Raw genomic sequence first — 18,310 nt, 5'->3', positions numbered from 1 at the left:
TTCTGTAATTGCTGCGTTAAAGGTGGAGCAATCTTGTACAGGGTTGTGCGAAGCAAATTACGAGGGATGCTAAGTAATGTGCATTATTATATTATTTTATGGCACTCGTGCAAAATTGGACGAGGCGAAGTTGGTCTTTGAAAATTATTGTTTCTTGTAAAACTTTATTCCGCGTCCTTCATTATATTTAATTATCACGAAGGAGGTAATCAAGGACGAAAAATCTTTGATCTATATTCTGAATTAAAATCTTTGATCTATATTCTGAATTAAAATCTTTGATCTGTATTCTGAATTAAAATCGCAAGATTTTTATTCCCTGGTAGAGTTTACTGTTACCTTCGGCGTGGTTGAACTTCGAATTTCCACGAGGAACCTGGTCCTGGTGCCGACTTTGACCGCAAGATCGGTCAGTCTTCGCAAGAAAATCGGTGGGTCGCCCTCCTCGGAGATAGGCTCGTCCACGCTGAGGTGAATCTTCTTCGAGGACCCTTTGTCGAATCCTTGACCGACCCTCGTCGCCACCAAAGCATAGTGCCCTGTGTCGTCCTTCTGCGATTGCTTCAGGGTCAGCTGGACGACATTGCCTCGCATCTGGACCCGATATCGATCGGGTGGTATCGGCACATCTCCGCGTATTCTATAATTAAACAACGCCACTCAGTGTCTGGAATTAAAATATTCCTTTCTACACCGCTAACTTCAAGCCGCATCAATCGAAATCTCCGCGCCTGGCGCACATAGTTTCATCAAAATCGCGTACATCGTAGACGATGCTACTGAGTAACGATCTTGAATATCTACGTGGGCGATCTATAAATACCCTTGGAACGAGTCGCGAAGTTCGAAACATTGGAATAAAGGGGACGAATCCACGCCCTATTCGAACAGAAATCATCGCCGTCCGTTTGAAACTGAAGCTTTTCATCCAGCCACCTACAGTGAGAAGCCACCCCCGTTTATGTTATTTATATTATCCGTTATTAATTGCTGCCTCAATGCGAGTACTTTACAGGCGGCAATAACCTATCACGGCAGGCTAGACTCAGGCAAGGTGTAACGTCGATTAGAAGCACAGACGTCTCGAGAGCCGACGGGGAAAGCGAGGAGGAACACTTTCTAGAGAAACGAGGGCGGTTTTGCAATGTTGAAATGTCAGTTTGCGCTCCCCCACGGGGCGATGGCCGAGGTCCAATCGGACCGATGGTCATCGTCGTTGCACCTATTTGCTGTCTCTTCGCCGCGGTAGACAGTTCAGAAGGATCCACGTCTATTATTGAGGGCTCATTGAATCGCTCGCGAATTCGCATTTGCGCAACCGGCGCGTCTGCACGCGAAATGCACCCTTCGCGGCCTCGCCGGTCGTCGCAGGTACGGGCGCCGTTACGTCGGCACGGTGCATCGGTGGCAGTGACGCAATGTCTATTTTGTCTGGCCGAGAAATAAGTTTCTGCGCTCCATGGTCTCGATCGATCTTCCCCTCGGTTTAATTTTCCAATTTTGCGGGAGCTTCTAAAGGAAATAAATGAAATCGACCGCCGGTACGATTTTAGCCCCGCTGCCCCCTCCACTCCGACGAAGCTGGGGGCTCTATTACGCTAAATCAGTAAAAAGTCAGTTGGAGGAAAAAAAAATTCGTAAAAGCTGCGCTATTTTAGATACAAACTTCGATTATTTGTAGCACGTGTAGGTAGTTAACTCCTTATTAACTGCTTTACGTTTAGGTTCGTGACTTCTGCATGTACTCGCTTGTAAGTTTGGGGATTCGAAAATATTTCACATTTGTGGCAGGCAGAATTAAGGGATCCCCGTTCAGTTTACTAGATACAGTTATAAATATGTTTGAAATTTGAAAGAGATCGAGGGTGGGCGTATGGTTACTATAAAACAGTGGCCAATCAGGTGTCAATATAAATTTCCATTTCTACGTCTAATCAGGGTGGCGTTGGCTGGATACATTTCCCCTCTTTCCCCTACGAATTAAACAATTCACAAATAGCTTTTCGATTGAGGAGGCATTAGCGTATTTCTGACACGCTTTTTAACGCCGACGTCCTCGAACGCGATCGTTATTTTAAGATTGACACGACCGCCTCTTTCGTCGAAGCTTTTGGGCAAGGGAAAAGCAAGGGGGATGCCTCCGGCCAGGAGAGAAGCGAGGGAAGCAAGCAGGAACAAAGAAAAGAAGAGGAAGAATCGTGTCGCGATCGAAACGTTCCAAACGATCAATTACGTCAATCCCGCGGTTGCACCGTTGATCTTTAAGCCGCGGTATTTCTAGATCGTTGCTAGATATTCGAGAGATTCGAACGATCGAGTCGGCCTTCGAGAAATCTGATCGATAGGCGCACCCTCGCGATCCGGACGCCATCGGAGAATGGATTCTTTCCCTTTGGTCGGCCGTCGCGTTAAAAAGGTGACGAAAATAGGGCAGTAGAGCAATGCCAAGTGTTCGAGGCGCTCTAGATCGTTTGTTTGCCCGAAATACGTTGGAAGCGTGTTACCGATTTCTACTTAGACGTCGTTAGAAGACGCAGCCTCGCGGATTCCCTCTTCAATCACTGGCCATCGAAGACGCTTTGAAAAATGGGTCGAAGAGTCAATGAACGCGTGAAAATTTCATCAGCTAGACACATGACTCACCATATCGCGATTTATATTATCTATAATTACTTACAGCAATTACTTAGAAATGAAACTATATTGAGAACTCGCGAAGGTAGAACAGCAACGCGATACGAAAGCTAGCACTTGCTCGAAGCCTCCGAATTTCGACCGTTCAAACTGAAATTATAACCCTCTCCGACAGATTGCACAATCTCTAAATATGAATACGTCGCGAAAGAAGAACATTCGAAAGCAGCTATTTGCAGGGTTGCAAGGTATTTGTTTTGGTCCATATCGTGACAGATATTTTCGTAACAATATAATATAGCAGCGGCGCTATTTCAAGTCGCATCGGTTCGACCAATGCCCGCGGTTCACGAAGGTGCACGCGGTTCACGCGAACACTCCGAGGTCCTACCGGTATCCTGATCCGCCCGACAAGGACCCAGTGATGGCGGGCTTTTTGCCGTTGGCGCACTTGCAGCAGTCGCTCCCCATAGCGCGGGCTCGGCCGCGGATCGACCGCTCTCCGATCAGGATCTACCACTCGGGAACAGCCTTTCACCACCTATCACTGGCGAGTTCATCGGACCGAGCATCCCGGGGGCTCGGGGGCACCAAGCGTTCGCGCGTCGAGTGGCGTTCAGCAAGGGTCGAAGTGGCGGATGGAATCCTAATCGATGCATTGATCCCTTCGGTCACGTTGCTACGTCCACGCTTTGTCAGAAGCGATTGGCCCCAGCGGGGTGGACGTCGCGCGTTGCCATGCGCCCTTAACGTTGCTTATCGTCGCGGCGATATTAGAAGGCGACACGGCGACAGGGGCGCAAAAATAAACCCGTGGACCGTCCTTTCGTGACGCTCGACCCTGGCACGTCTGTTCGATGACTTCACTTCGAGCATCGGGCGCGTGGCGAATGGCAGCCACCGATTTCCATTCAACTCGTTAGCCCGCGAAGTTCCTCGGTCGCTAGTTGAATCGCCGAGCAAAGAGGGCCGCGCGAACACCTTCCAACCGTTTCATCGCGAACCAGTACCTTTTCTTCGATCGAGATTCACTGGTTTGTCAGTGGAGGTTAAGGAGCAGGGTGGGGGGTGATAAGAAGATGGTAGTTGAGGGGGTTGGAGCTCGTTGGAGGGGGGGTAGCGTCCGATCGTCGAGCGATCCCGCGATCGACGGTATCGATCTACCGATCGGACCTCTCTGCCCGACGTGGCACGACCGTGGACGCGGGGAGCGGATCCGGGAGAGGTCCGAGCTGATTTTTGGCCGCTCGTCGATCGTCGCGACGCTCCCTCGGAAGACTGATAGCGAGATGCCAGCGCTAGGTCGTCCGCGCCCGATTTTCCACCTCCACATCCGCCACCTTCCGCTATAGTTCGAAGAAAACTATAAGCAACGGGCCAGCGTGCGGCGGCATCCTAGAGACGGATGCCCAAGGAGCAGCGCCTCTTTCGTCTTTTCGCGAAATTTTCGCTAGCCCGTTCGAATTTAGCCTGCATACATCGTAACGAAGAGAATAGGTGGCGCGGAGCGGAGGGGAATCGCGAAGGGGGCGTCAAAGTGCGTCGAAATTTTCGTAACCCGCGAGAGGAACGCTCCCGTCGTCGCGGTGACGTCGAGTGTGAATGGTCAGGGGGTGCTGGTTAGCCGGAGAACCCTCGAGAGGCGGCGAGACGATCGTTAAATTGATTATTAAGTGTTCGTGATTTGTTTTGTCTTAATTTTATTTAATTTTTTTTTAAGGTTTTAGGGGATTCGGTGCTTGGAGAAGCTCGATAGCTTGCAGCGGGGGTAGTTTTGTGCATTTGTTTTTGAGGTGGCTCGAAATTATGCGACTGAAATAAAATTATTGCACAGAGAATTATTTGGGTTCTTTGCTTGCGAAGTGATCTTGAGGATAAGTTGTTTGGGAAAGCTCCAAGAATCCCGCCTATTGGGGGTGAATTCTTAATCGTGCTGATGTAGTCGAGATTGGGCGAACCGGAGCGACTTTTTACGAAATTAATGAGACTTTTTGAGAGTGGTGCAGGAGCTTCGGGAATGCAGCAAGTTCTGAGATAACCAGAAACGTGACGATCATCGAGATTCCGCAATGATATTCTAATGAATAGCCTCGTTAATCGCTTCTAAGTCCCTAGACATTGTAATTTAATTCAATTTCGCAGTTAAGCTTCTCTAACCAGTAATTTGTAATCACAAAATGTTGATAACTCAGCTACTATCGTGTTTCACGATCTCTGTACTGTTCTGGTTAGGATTGTAATTTATTCCTGAATCCTCTATCCCGTTTATCAGCTCGCTTGTCCGAGATTGAGTAGGGTTATGGATCAACGTTTAGCTCTTACAGGTGTACTCGAAGAGTGGACTCAGCGAGGTTGGACAGGCTGAGTCAGAAGACGAATCGTCTGTAAAAGACAACAATTACCACCATCGATCCGTCACCCTCCTTGTCTTATTTAAGCAGCGAGGCTAGATGAGGTCATGTCTTGCGTTCCCGAAATAAGCATTCGAATGGCTATGCACCGAATCTTTCACCTTCCTAGGCAACCCAGCTCATTATCAATCACGCATCGGTATTAATCTACATAAACTGAACTGTGGAAAACAGGACACCACCGGTTTACTAAAATTATTCTTTCTCACCCGGGATGATGAACAGCGTGCGACTTCTCTGACTACTTACACACCTACAGAGTGTCCAAATTATCGAGTCTCACTGTTTCGATATTTCAACATTCCTGAGTTAAGGGATGGGCTTTTAGTCGAAACTACAAAGTAATGAATTATTGTACGGCAACTTTGGATCCACTTGGTTTTCTTGTTGATTTCAAGTGGACCTCGAGAGAATCTAGCTGTAAACACGTTCCTGGGCGTTTGGAAGCTCTGCACCTATTATATTTGGAAAAATCTGCCGGCAATGAGAGATTACACGAGAGACGGGAGTATAATTCGGTCCTCTGCGAAAATTAAGTGCGCGACAGCTCGAAATAAACTTAGTTTGATCCTTGGCACGTTTCAAGGTTTCCACCGCGAAATTAGGGCCAATAGTCGAGAATGAACGATAATGCGTAAACGACAGCGAACAATGAATTGTAGTACGAGGAGAAGAATGGAGGCGAACCAGGGGGTCGTGGACTTCTTCTGGGACTATACCAATGACCCTGGTACCTCATCTCCGAACTCATCACTTACACGCTATAATTACCTGCATTATATACTTAGCCACCTGCTTGCATTAAAATGAAATTCAATACTCACGGAATTTTTAATGGAAAGGTAGGAATGGAGTCAATACCATAATACAAATACAAAGTACTAGAAGAGGCAGACGTATTAAAGAATAACGCTTCAACTTTCTAAACCCAAAAAGTCAACAATATCAAAGACTCAAAGAAGCATAGTGGTCTAAACACTAAAATTATAAAATTAAAAATTCAAGTAACTGAAACCTTGAGCCAAGGAAGCTTTCGTTTGTCAAACAGAGTCGAGAGTCCGGTTGCTCGAGTAGCAGTTCAAGTAGCTAGAAATACTCGTGTCACTATCGATTCTCCAAACCTTTATCTCGAAAACTTACGAATCCTCGACTGCGTTGAAATATGCAAGAGAAGCTCAGCCTGCTTGCCTCGAGCACTCAAGTAGCTGTCGAACATAAAGCGCATTGGATCCCAAGAAAAATTTTAAAAATATTAAAACAGCGAACTGGAACGACTGCTTAGAGACAGATAGTGTCGGTTAATTCAAGGTCCACCTGACGCGCTGCGCCTCAGAGTTTCCTCTACAGCAGCATTGAAACCAAGCAAGATGGAGTGAGCATTTAATCTCTTTCTAGGAGACCACCGAGCAGGCGACAGGGTGGACGGAAAGCAGAGTGAGGTCTCAAAGACCACGTCTTAACTCGATGGGATCACCGTAAGGAATTTTTGCTATTGGGCAGGCAATAACGGTCACGAATGATAAAGTTCGCAACCGGGGAAACATACCCGTAACTGCTTAGAGACAAGTAAATAGAGCCTGAACTCACAATTCGAATCGCAGCTCGTCGAAAACGTCGGACCATCGTAGTTTCGGTTCAATGACGACGTCTTCGCCAGAGCGTCCCTGAACCGGGAGGACCTGGTCCGGCTCCAGCCATTGCGGTGGTCCCTTGGCTTTCGACGTCTGATCTGCGGGCAGGGAAATTGCACAACGAATTGAACTAGGTCATTACTAGCGTGACATGAAAATACACGACACTGCACGCTGATGCCGCTGGGTTATGATCAACATGCAGGAGGGTTTCGGTGAGCGCTGTCGCAACGCGGCTCACTCACGTAGGCGAAAATTTATTATTCGCGAACTACCTGGTATTTCGACGGTCACGTGGCCACCGGAATGGCTATAGAAACGGTAGTACGGTGAATGCAAAAGCCATGGCGTAAATATAGATAGCTGCCCGAGGAAAGCATGGTCGGCAGGGAAATTACTTAAGAAAATCGAACTAGGCGCCGCGGATTTTCTGATCACGTGCTCGATAAAAGTTACGGTTTGCCACGACGAATTTCGTGGGGATTCGATGCCGATAGGAATTCCACGGTCACGCGTGCGTGCATTGCCGGCATCGCGATGAATAAATGCGGCGAAAAGTAAACACGGCAACGTTTCGGTTGCAGACACCTGGACTCTGAATCAGATTTAAGGTTGCTGAAAACGGTGCTCGTGAACCTCGTCATTGCCCCATGTTTTGGTTGAGGTGGCCTACTATTATAAACCGTTGGCCGTACGAAAGGTACTTGCATCATTCTTTTTAAATAACGTCTCACTGTCTGCTCGGTGAACGATGCCGAATTTCGGAAGCCTCAATTCTCGCGTTATCACCGGCGTCTACTGATTCATCGCGATCTACCAAATCCGTCAACAGGTCACACGATTTTTCTACAACTAAAAAGAACCCAACAACTATCCCCCACTATTATTCAGATTCTGAACTCCGGATCAACGAAATCCAACGTCCGAAGAAATTTTCTAGGTAAGAATCCAAGTCGCATCGATCGTTTGAAAAGGGACTACTTTCATCTTGCAATACCAGACAGCAAAAAGAGGCTCGACATCACTAATCGGCGAGGTGGCAGGGTAATTTCTTCGCGGCGTCATCGATCCAAGCCGAACTCTAACGCGTTTGTTTCGCGATGTCCGGGAGGCCTGTGTGCCTCGATACACGTCGACCATTCGATCACGTTGCAAACGGAGGATGGCTCGCGGAGTGACTCTTACCTGTTAAGGTCATCTCGTCAGATGATACGAAGACCGACTGCTCCTCGCATTGACATCACTCTCGGAGGGGAGGCGATCACGCGCGCGTCCTCGTGTATCGTTCGATCGGGAAACAACCTGCACACCGTGCCTTCCGGTATCAACGCGGCCCCACCGTATCCTGCGACCGCCGCGAGACTTCCACCGACGGCGACCTCTTCTTCTCCTGACCCGTGGCACAGCACACCCTGCGCCACGAAATCTGACGGCAGGAGGCCCTGCTCCGGTCTAAAATCGTCTCGACACGGCACTCTCGGCTTCGTCGTTTTAACGAAACGCGCACATGCGCCGTATTGGCACGCTCTCCTACGCCTTCTTCCTCTTTTCTCCCTCTTTCTCTCTTTCTTCTCCTCCTCCTCTCTTTCTCCTATTTTCCACGCGCCTCTCCCTTCCCGGCTGCCTCCCCCTTTCTTTGGCCCGCTATCCCGTCCCTGATGTAACATCTAGCGGCGGTGTTTTCTTTTTTTTTTTATCTCCGAACGCGTCCTCCTCTCTGCTTCGCCGTTTCCTCTCCACCCTCGTTCGCCTTTTTGCTTCATTTCGAATAATCTGCTGACCAGCGCCGATCACGAGATAGCGTCGCGCTGGTGGCGGATGTTTGGGAGGGAATGCGGGAGCGCTGGGTAAGAGGGAACTGTCGCGGTTCAGTTGCTGATGGAAAGGAGTAATGACCTGGGCGTAAGAAGGTGCGAGTTCCTGGGGAGCGTTTTGCTTTAGTGCGAAGGTGCGTATGGGGTTGTTTGATTCTGCGGAATGTCTGGGATACTTGAGGTACTTTTTTCTCGATGTCAATTTGTGAAAGCTTGCGCCTTTATTTTATAGAATAATAACTGTTTGGTGGAGGGAACGAGTATTGGGGAGAGGAGGTGGCGGTAAATGAAACTTCGACTTGAAATTCAACAGGAATATGTACACGTTTATTGCGATAGAGTAGAGACGGTAAGAATATCCATAATAAATAGGAATAAATAATAATAATTTATAGTAATATGGCGTTGTCGTTAAATATACTCGCTTAATACATATTTTATACTATCCTCCTTGGTACTTGTTTGGTTGATTGACTCTTGAACAAAGTACAGGGTGTAAAAGAGTAATCGTCCCAACATTCGAAAGCGAATTTACTCATCTAGGTTTCATGGAAATTCTTCTTCACCTTTTCAACCTTCCATCCCCTTGTCAAGTAGACTACACGGAGGGGGACCATTTTGCTAAACCTCACAGCGACGACGAATTCTCTGCCGAACTTCTTCAGCGAACCTCCACCAACCCCATCCACGACCATTACCTTCTCCACACCCTGTATAACAATTGGCTCATCAAGCTGTTCAACCGCATTATTCGTCTGCATCGTCGTACTTGACAGACTGCCATGATGGATTCGAGGTCTGCAGTCTTGAACCGCCGAAGGTCGAGAATCTCCTCCCGTCGCAATCTTGAACTATCGAAGGCCGAGCATCCCTCGAGGCGAAAGAAGAAAAATAATGCCGCGCCGTCCAAGATCAAAGATTTCCTCGTCGCGGTCCCGAAATGTCGGGGGTCGAGAATCTCGCAACGATCTTCCGCGTGCACCACAGCTTTCCGCAACTGCTGTTCGAACCCTCCCTCGGCGTTGCACCGTGAGAAGTCTCCCCCTTTAATAAAAATAGCCGTGAAGAATGTCATTGTTTCCGTTTCGACCACCACCAGCCGCGAGACACGCGCCCCCGTATGTCGTGCTGGACCCTCCTGTATAGAAGCAGCGCGATGAAGGGGATGGCAAGGGTTTCCTTCTTGAAGAGATAAACGTAAAGGGCGGCGATCAGCAGCGTCAGATCAGTCAGATAGCCGACCGTGAATCTAACGTTCTTATTAGCCTCGATCGCTAGCTGCTCGTCGTTTAATCGACTTTGGTCCTCGGGGTAGTCTCTGTCAGTAGCGGACCCACGTCTCCTAGAACGGTACTTCTTGCTGTCGAGGGCCTTCTGCAGACGCTCCATCTTTAATTCTACCGGCGTCTCTGGTCTGTTCCTGTCTCTGGAGTTCGACCTCGAAGACGTCCTGGACGATGATTTTCTCGATCTTCGAGGCCCTTCTTCGACGGACCTTTCTCTGGCGTAGCGTTGCTCCTCGGAGCCTGTCCTCGAGGGAGGTCTCCTATCTTGCGAGGGAGCACGAGCTCTGGTCTTCGAGGAGGACCTGGATGAAGCACCTCCTCTTTCGCCTGATACATTCCTCGACCTTGGCACTGGAGATTCATTCCTAGACGGCGGTCGACTGGTTCGCTTCTCCTTTACAGATTTCGCCTCTCTCGCAGGGGTTGTTCCTCGAGAGCCGCCACTCCTTTTCACTTGCTTCTCACTCTGCTTCTCCTGCCTGCCATCCTCGCTCCTCTTCGCGGCTTTCTTCCGTTGCATTTCCTGACTGTCCCTAGCATCTTGCTTAGTACCAGACTTCGCTGGAATTGTCTCCGATCTATCCTTGACTAACGGCCCCCTCGTGCCTTGGTCTTCAGAGATGGACGACCTTCGAGAGCTGGCTACACTGTCCTCGAGCTTCCTCTCCTCCGAGCTCCTGTAATTGTATCGACTCGAGTGCTCTCTGACAATCTCAGTGTAATGATTCACCATCGCCATTCGCGCCTCGACGTCCTCTTCGTCGACCTCCTCTTCAGACGTCGTCGACCGCATTTTCGCTTGAATACGACGATTCTTAGCCGCTTCTCCTGCTGACAGCATGCTATCCGTGTCCGACTCCGACATCAGTGGTGTCTTCATCGGCTCAGCTGCAACATTCACCTGCGTATCTATGACACTTTCTTCCATTTTAGCTGCCTGCTGGACAGGCTGAGGTGGGATCTTCCTAATAGGTTTCTCAGGTGGAATTGGTCTGCCGAAGCTGTTCACAGGAATCGGTTCTTCCTTTGGTTTCTTCAGAATCGACTTTGGAATCACATTAGGGAGAGACACTGGAGGCGTGGTTTGCGTAGGTGTAGGTGGTGAAACATCTAAAATGGGCACCCTGTGGGGTGGGATGGGTGGTGGTTCTGGTTCGACGTGTGGAGTCGATCTTCCCCTCGGGTGGTACGTGTCCTCCTCCTCCAACACTTGTCTGGCAAGGATTCTAGCCTTCAGCAGCTTCAGATCCTCGCTATCAGCGCTGCTCATCTCTCCGGATGACTCCTCAGAGGTCTCGATGCTCTCTTCCTCTTCTTCCTCGGCTTCCCCTCGTCCAATTTCTATCTGCTGGATCGGCGGACTTTCTAGCACAACCCCCTCGATGCGCAGAGGCTCCTGATTGGCGGTAGCCTGCCAGGGTATCGATTTCTCTTCGTCTGCTCCCTCGACCAATGGCACGTGGCTGTCGTGCCACCTGCGCAGCTGCGCGGCCGCGTCCTCCTCTTTCTCCAACACCCACGAATGTACCGCAGGAGCTTCCGAATCGCTGGGCAAGTTTGGATCCGACCTGGACTCCGCGTCTGCCAGCAGGCTGGGGGTTAACAGCTTCAACGGTGCCTTCACAGCTTCCTCCTGTCCTTCGCTCAACCTTCGACGGTTCTTCTTGGTCTGCCAGGTGAGCAGGTTCTGAGGGGTGACGCCGCTGTTGGAGAGTCGTCGTCGCAACGACGACGCGCGTGTATCCTCGGCGTCAGCGTCAGTAGCGGGTTCCGACGTGGACGCCAGTTCACCCGTCTTCCGCTCGACCTGAGTCTTCCTCTTGGCAACCTCGGACGCTTCCTCAGCCGCCACCGCGCGGTAGAAGCGTTCCATGGCTCGCTCGTGGAGCAGTTCCGTGGAGCTCACCGCGTCACGGAGTGTCTCTACCACCTGGTGCTCCGCGCTGAAGAGTTCAGGCAGCGACAACGACATGGGAGGTGGAATGAGGTCCTCCATGTCTTCTGCTTCTTCTGTCGTGCTTTGCCTCGTTACTATTGGGAAATCGGGAAATTATTTCAACAGATATGTAGATTCTACCTCAAACATTCAGCGTCGAGTTCCTGTAACGTCTCCTTACCTAAGCTTCTTTGGATGCCATCGACACTCAACAGCTTCTTGTCCTGAACCTGGTCCTCGGGGTACAGGACCAGCATAAACTCCGAGCTCCCGTGCAGTCCACTCTCGTCGTCCTCTCTGGGAGTAATGGGTGATCCCGGTTTCTCCTCCGTGGAGTTACTCTTCAAGAATGGAGGCTCTTGATCGTCCGAGATCGCCTGCTGCTTCGTCAGGGTTAAGCTCAAGGATGGGCGGAGAAGACGCGAGGGAATGGTGGAGCTGTCTTCCTCGAGGTGCTCCTGAATCTTGGGCATCGATAGAGGGGACATGCTGCGCTCTCTGGACACAGAAATCGATCGCGATCGAGACTCTCTGAAGGCTGAGCGTCTGCTTGATTCGTCCATCATGGGCGAGGAAACTGTGATTATCGTCGTCGGCTTTGGAACTGCTGTAGCTTCCTTGGCTTGGTTCAGATTCTATTTATTATTATTATTATTATTAATCGTCTGTATTACTCTGCTGTATGTACAGATAATTGTTAAGGTTTACCGAAAAGTATTTCAGATCCGAAAAAATTATATTAAGTTCGCCGATCGCGGATGGCGTAAAATTTTTTTGTTTATGGTGGGAATACAATAACAATTGAGTACCATGCAGCAAGAGGGATGCAAAATTTTTTTTTCGGAGTTTTCAGATTTTGCGCAATTTTTTTGTTTTGGGGAAACCTAGATTTGAGAAGACCTATCAACTCAATAACTACTAACTGAACTCCTCTCGCTGCAATGTTCTCAATTGCTAACGCTGACTTACGACTCGAGAAATGTCACAGAAACTCAACTGACACTTAACTTTAAGCAGAAAATATTTCCATTCAAACTTCCCTGCGCGAAAGAGCAATTTCATGCTGAACAATCTAGTGAATTGTTAAAATCGAAGGATGACTTGCCTCGATGCTCGTTACGTCCACGTTGGCACTCGATCGATCTACGTGATTCTCAATACGACTAACGTGCTTTGTAGTGGAATGATCCCTCGATCTGGCTGGAGGAACTGGTGCTCCCGACTGTTCCAGCGCGTCCAGGGCGAAAGTGACTCTGCTGTCGGCTCTGGATGGTCTTCCGCCGAGTCTTTGAGCCGACACGGAGCGACTTGCTGGACCAAAATGGTCGTCGTCGTTCTCGTCCCGCGTACGAGCCTCCTCCCTGGTCAGGCTTCTGGTTCTCTGACTGGGCACAGCGAAGCTCACCTCTCGTTTCTCCCTTGATCTGATTTCTCGGTGGCTCTGGGACTTGCCGCCCATGGAGGGTGCCGTTATGCTAGGTATTTCAGAGAACAACATAGTCGACGCTTAAGATCCTCACGTGGAAAATAACACTATCCCTATAACTTCTGAAGCTATGGGAGAATACTCCGAAATATCGATTAATTCGCGAATAAAAACGATGCACGATCAAGTGAACCTCGACAAAAAAAGCAAAATAGACTTTTAGAGACGTCCGACTTGACGTCCGACTTGACATCATGAAGTGAAGCTTCACTAGCTACCCAATGTAATCGCAAGCTTCTCCTACCCTCTTTTTAAGTCTGGAATGAAGATTACGTCACTCTGCTCGCTGGGCTCGCTGACGCCGTAAGGGTTCTCTGCCTTCACTCGAAACTTGTACTCGGATCCCTCGATCAGTTCGGACAACGTAGCTTTCGTCTGCCTGCTGGTGATCGCCTTCAGCCACACGTCCCAACCGACCTGAAGAGAATTCTCTAACAGTGAAAATCGTCGATCAGAAGGATTCCACCACACACGAACGAAGACACCATCTCCACCACTTACCCTGTAATACTCGACGATGTACGTGCCTATCTTGCAACCACCGTCGTCTTCTGGCTCCTTCCACGACAGTGTCACCGATCTGCCCAACGTCATCGTCACCGTCGCCTTGCCAGGCGCGGCAGGTCGATCTGTCGATATAAAAATTACATTTCATACGAATAACACGATGTAGAAGGATGTTGTACACGGATTTTGACTGTAACTGTTACTGTAAAAAGTTCGAGGACCGGTGAATCTTAGACTTCGCCTTGGAATCTAGGAATCCTAGAGTTTGCCATTATTTCAGGGTGGTGGAAGCCCGAAGCACTTACTTACTTCCATAGCTATGTAATAAAGCGTTGTGACCAGTTGATGTGAAATAAATAAATAATAAAATATCTTACAAAATATTTGACCGTCGGGCTTTGCCAACAGAGCTGATGGATAAATCCTGCCATTTAGCAGCTGTCGGTGGAAGCCCCGTGTTTGAATGGTTTTGTGGGACATTTTGGACCTTTGCCGCTCCGCAGCATTGGCCTTAGGATTTGCCTGTAAATTCCAAGATTCACCGGGCTTCGAACTTTTACAGCAGCGTAACGACCTGTAACGGTGACCAGGAACGACGAGGTGTCCTCCCCGAGTTTGTTCGTGGCTTTCACTGTGTACTCTCCCCTATCGACTCGCTTGGCATCAGGTATCTTGAGGATCGATTCGCCGTCCATCGTTTCGAAGATATGCCTGGCGTCGTTGAGGATCAGTTCTCCATCGTGATACCAGAACACAGAAGGCGATGGCCTCCCGGCCAGCGACACTTTCAATCTGATAGTCTCGTCCTGCTCGAAGAGGAGGCCATCTTCGTACTGGCGTGGAAGACGTATCTTTGGTGCCGCTGATGACACGAAACATTGTAGACGATTAATAATCGGCGTTGTAGTATTAGTACTCTTTTCGGAGGACTAACTGGGATATTGATAATCGATTGTTAAGATGGAAATCCAGCGAACCTTCCAGGACTAATCTAGCTTTGGTACTGGAGTGGCCTGCCCTGTTCGTGGCGGTGCACTTGATTTCGCCTTCGTCGTTGAGCGCGGTTTGATGAATCAATAGAACGCTCCTGCCGCTGTCCGTGATGATCCTTGTTCGCCTGCTGCTGAAGATTTCGAAGCCGTCTTTGAACCACGCGATCTTCGGCAGCGGCGTCCCAGTGAATCGTACCACAAATTCAGCCTGCACACGGAAACGGATGAGACGGTGGTCTTAAAGGAATTACGTGACAAGGATTCGAAGGGTCCTCGATGGGATGCATCGTAACAAGAGGAGCACAGTGAGGACTTCAGAGTTCGCTTCGTCGAGGAATTTAAAGCAAAAAGTTTAATCGCCTACTGAGCTGAATCACACTAGAGTAGGTGTCATGCTCCCACTCAAAATCTTCGATTGCGTTACTGTGAAGCCATAGGGTGGATACTTAAAGGAGAAATACAAAATAATTTTTTGGTAACGTTAAACCTCTCTAAAAGTGTCACAGTGTGGCTGCAGGGTTAGTGACACTACTAAATAATTGAATAGACACCTGTTCGTTTTCGAGGACGATCGTATCCTTGAGCTCTATCTCGAAGTAGGGCGCGGACGCTGCGGACCTTTGCAAGGTCACCGTCAGTGGATCCGAGATCTCGCTGGGCCGCGAGAGACCCACGGCGTTCTGGGCCCTGACCCTGAATTGGTAGCGCCATCCTGGCTCGAGGCCGCTCAAGGTCAGTTCCGGGAAGGTGCAAAGCCCTGGTGTGCTGCGTACCCAATGCGGTGAACCGAGCCTTCTGTGCTCGACCAGGTAGCCGACAATGGCCGAGCCACCGTTACTCGGTGACCTCTCCCAACGGATGGCCACCACATCGGGTTGGGACTCGTCCGCTCCTGGTATTAAAATTGGCTTCCCTGGCGGAGCTGGAAGCCCTGAAATCAAAACACAATCTTGTTTTGATTTTAAGCTAATCTTATCACCTTCTCCTCTTACCCCGTTTCTTATTATACCTAACTTTAAGATACTTCTACATGCGCAGCACGTGGGAGGTAACTGAGGATTGATTAATGCTCTAATATTTAAATATTTAGACCACAAGGTGGTCCAAACTTTGGCCAGATGAAAGTTACTTTATGTAACTTAGGTGGTTGGAAAGCACTGCATATCTTAGAATAGCATGAAATACTCTAGATACAGTGTTGGTAGAGCTGTGCACGTAGAGCGTTTGACTTGTACGAATCGAGGGGGTATATTTAAAATCGGGGCTCATTAATACGTTTAGATGTCCTATAGGGTGATCGAGCATTCTTCGGTGCATCGTCGGTTAATGAAGATCCCGAGGTGTTCATATATATTTTTAGACATAGACGCAGCTTCTCACCAAACAAGAAGTGCAGGAACTATTGTACATATAAGCAGCAACATACCGTGCCGTTTCATTACAAAATATATTTATTTAATTTACTATTTTAAACACGCTGGCTCTCTGCCGCCTTTGCCCGGCAACCCGTTAAATTATGCCTCGGAGATTACGCTGCGAATAAAATATTTCTTTACCGCCTGTTCCGCTTGTCTGCGAATTTCACGGTACCCGTTTTATCCGAGTCTACCGAAGGAAATTCGGACGATGGCATAAAGGGGTACGGTCGTTAATAAGTTCACGGAAAGCTCGCACGTGCCAGAACGATGCTCGCGTATGTGTAGAACACACGATCCCCAACACAGGTCCGCAGGTGGCGCTCCCAAAATAAAATTCGAAACGTTTGGCAATCCGAGGGCGGCCGCTGCGCTGTCCTCAGGGTAGGGAAACTATGCGAGACTCCGAGCCGACATCGGACACCGGCTCGGGCCTGTCTTCGACACCCTTTGTACAGCATACCTATCGTTTTTTAATCGATTCTGCATTCCGCAGACAGATCTACAGATGGAGGGACTGCGGATCAACTAATTAATGATTTAGCAAAGGTGACGGTGATTTCAGCGATAAGACTTACTAATGTTTATCTTTGAGATGGATCGTGCTTCTGTTGGGCAAAATAATTATAAGAATAAGTGGACACTGGGGATGAAATTATAATTGCTATTCACTCTGATGGTAGCTGGGATGAGTTAAGTGGTACGATGAAATGGTACATGAAATGTGAATTTTTTAAAATAATTGATTATTAACTTGGAGACTGTACTGAATAAACGAAGCGTTTAAAATACCAGGATACAAAAATTAGCGAAACTCTATTCTACACCCAGCACTGCATTTTCACTTCACATTCCCGTGAATGCTCTCCATCCTTCAACAGACCCACCATCGGCTATTAAAATAAACGCCACCCGGAGGCGCGTGAGTTAATTTTGGATTACTGGCTGATTTCATGGTAAATAAATACAGAATCTCCGGACAATCTACCATAAAAATTCTCGCTAACGTTTATCTCATTGAATATCTTCGGAATCCTGATAGAACTACCCGCGACCTATCAACTCCGCCTGATCATTAACCCCTTTAAAATAAATTTCCTTCCCGCCGCAGACCACGAAGCATAAAAGCCCAGCCCGTGAAACACCGGAGAAAATCCGCTAATTACCCCCGCATCCTCCATTATCGATCACTCAAACATTACGCGGCAGCTTGACAGATCCGTCGGCAGAGGCAGCCTAATTTTAGATATCATCCCACTATCGGGGCAGGCCAATCGACTAGCAGCCCGATCACAGAGCATCGTCAACTCTCGCGTCGAGCCACCGTTACCGGAAGTACCATGACACCGAACGCACCCCACAGTCACGCGGCACACTCCTTCGCATCCCCCTGCGCAGCGGGGAACGTTCACCCCTAAAGGATCACCACCGAATCAACCATGTCACTTTCAATAAATTCAACCCTATCTTTCCAGAGGTTCGCGTGCCGATTCACCAGTTCACGTCGGGTGGTGGTAAGGGAGTACTTCTGTCGTACATCGAGTCTCGATCAAGATGGCGATCGGTTGGCAGTCACCGATGACACGTCGCTGCTCGATCGTTCCCCCAGGACCGTTTCCCGCGCGTCAAGCCGAATTCGATTAAGGAGAAGGCATTCTGAGACAGTGTCTAACCTGATCCCTCCCAGCGTGGTCTTCTGGACGTGCCACCGCCAGCCAGGCTCTTGGAGTAGTGGCTCTTCGTGGTGGTGTTGCCCATGGTCGCTCCTCCTCTTCCTCTTCCACGTCGAGCCTGGCTCGACGATCACACCGTTCCTGGCCAGTTTATCGACGATCCTTCACGGTCGTGCAGCCGGAACACCGTCATCGGATCGACAGTTCGATGGAAATAGCCGACGAACGGGGGGGAAATATGTTCGCCGAGGTGGACGACGGCGGTCCGTCTTCGACGATGGCTCGGCCGACCAGAGAAAGAGACAGAGACAGAGAGAGAGGGAGGGGGGATCGAGAGGGAGAGAGAGAGAGAGAGAGAATTCGGCTCGATATAGCGCGAGGCTCGGTGCAGCACTGCCGGACCTCTTCGTGGCCGACGACCGAAGCGACGCCAGACTCCTCAGGCTTCCTCGACGGCTATCTTTGTCCCTCCCACTCTCTGTCCCTTTGTTTCCCTCCTCGCGCGCTTCCGCGAGTCGCGAGGGA

The 18,310-nt window shown here is 49.3% G+C and overlaps 2 protein-coding genes across 7 annotated transcripts in view; both read right to left on the bottom strand.

Moving 5' to 3' along the window:
- LOC143377971 (uncharacterized) overlaps positions 1 to 8,130 on the bottom strand; it is an 82,527-nt gene extending 74,397 nt beyond the window's left edge. For 4 of the 6 annotated variants that reach the window (XM_076829847.1, XM_076829873.1, XM_076829875.1 and 1 more), the window contains exons 1-3: positions 7,862 to 8,129; positions 6,633 to 6,774; positions 340 to 640 (exon numbers count right to left, since the gene is read on the bottom strand). In XM_076829847.1, coding sequence (XP_076685962.1) covers positions 340 to 640; positions 6,633 to 6,774; positions 7,862 to 7,874 — 456 coding nt within the window. In that variant the 5' untranslated portion in view covers positions 7,875 to 8,129. Of the gene's footprint in view, positions 1 to 339; positions 641 to 3,025; positions 3,641 to 6,632; positions 6,775 to 7,861 lie in introns of those variants that run through there. The other 2 variants (XM_076829865.1, XM_076829856.1) reach the window with 2 other exon arrangements.
- A 665-nt stretch (positions 8,131 to 8,795) lies between these two features.
- Positions 8,796 to 18,173, bottom strand: LOC143378038 (uncharacterized). The gene is made up of 9 exons (XM_076829893.1): positions 17,786 to 18,173; positions 15,249 to 15,628; positions 14,683 to 14,905; positions 14,280 to 14,567; positions 13,700 to 13,827; positions 13,443 to 13,615; positions 12,818 to 13,187; positions 11,894 to 12,347; positions 8,796 to 11,807 (listed from the first exon to the last, which is right to left on the bottom strand). The coding sequence occupies exons 1-9, from the start codon at positions 17,868 to 17,870 to the stop codon at positions 9,562 to 9,564; spliced, it is 4,347 nt and encodes a 1,448-aa protein (XP_076686008.1). The 5' UTR covers positions 17,871 to 18,173; the 3' UTR covers positions 8,796 to 9,561.
- Positions 18,174 to 18,310: the final 137 nt, after the last annotated feature.

Source organism: Andrena cerasifolii, chromosome 1, assembly GCF_050908995.1.
Source record: "Andrena cerasifolii isolate SP2316 chromosome 1, iyAndCera1_principal, whole genome shotgun sequence".
Taxonomy (NCBI): Eukaryota; Metazoa; Arthropoda; class Insecta; order Hymenoptera; family Andrenidae; genus Andrena; species Andrena cerasifolii.
The sequence above is the reverse complement of the archived record's forward strand: the minus strand, read 5'-3'. Positions and strand labels throughout refer to the sequence as shown.

Coding starts and splice junctions, on each gene's coding strand:
- LOC143378038 (XM_076829893.1), bottom strand. CDS start 17,870: ATGGGCAACACCACCACGAAGAGCCACTACTCCAAGAGCCTGGCTGGC. Junction 13,828..14,279: donor GTTCCTGGTCACCGTTACAG/GTCGTTACGCTG, acceptor TTATATCGACAG/ATCGACCTGCCGCGCCTGGC. Junction 12,348..12,817: donor TGGACGTAACGAGCATCGAG/GCAAGTCATCCT, acceptor AATAATAAATAG/AATCTGAACCAAGCCAAGGA.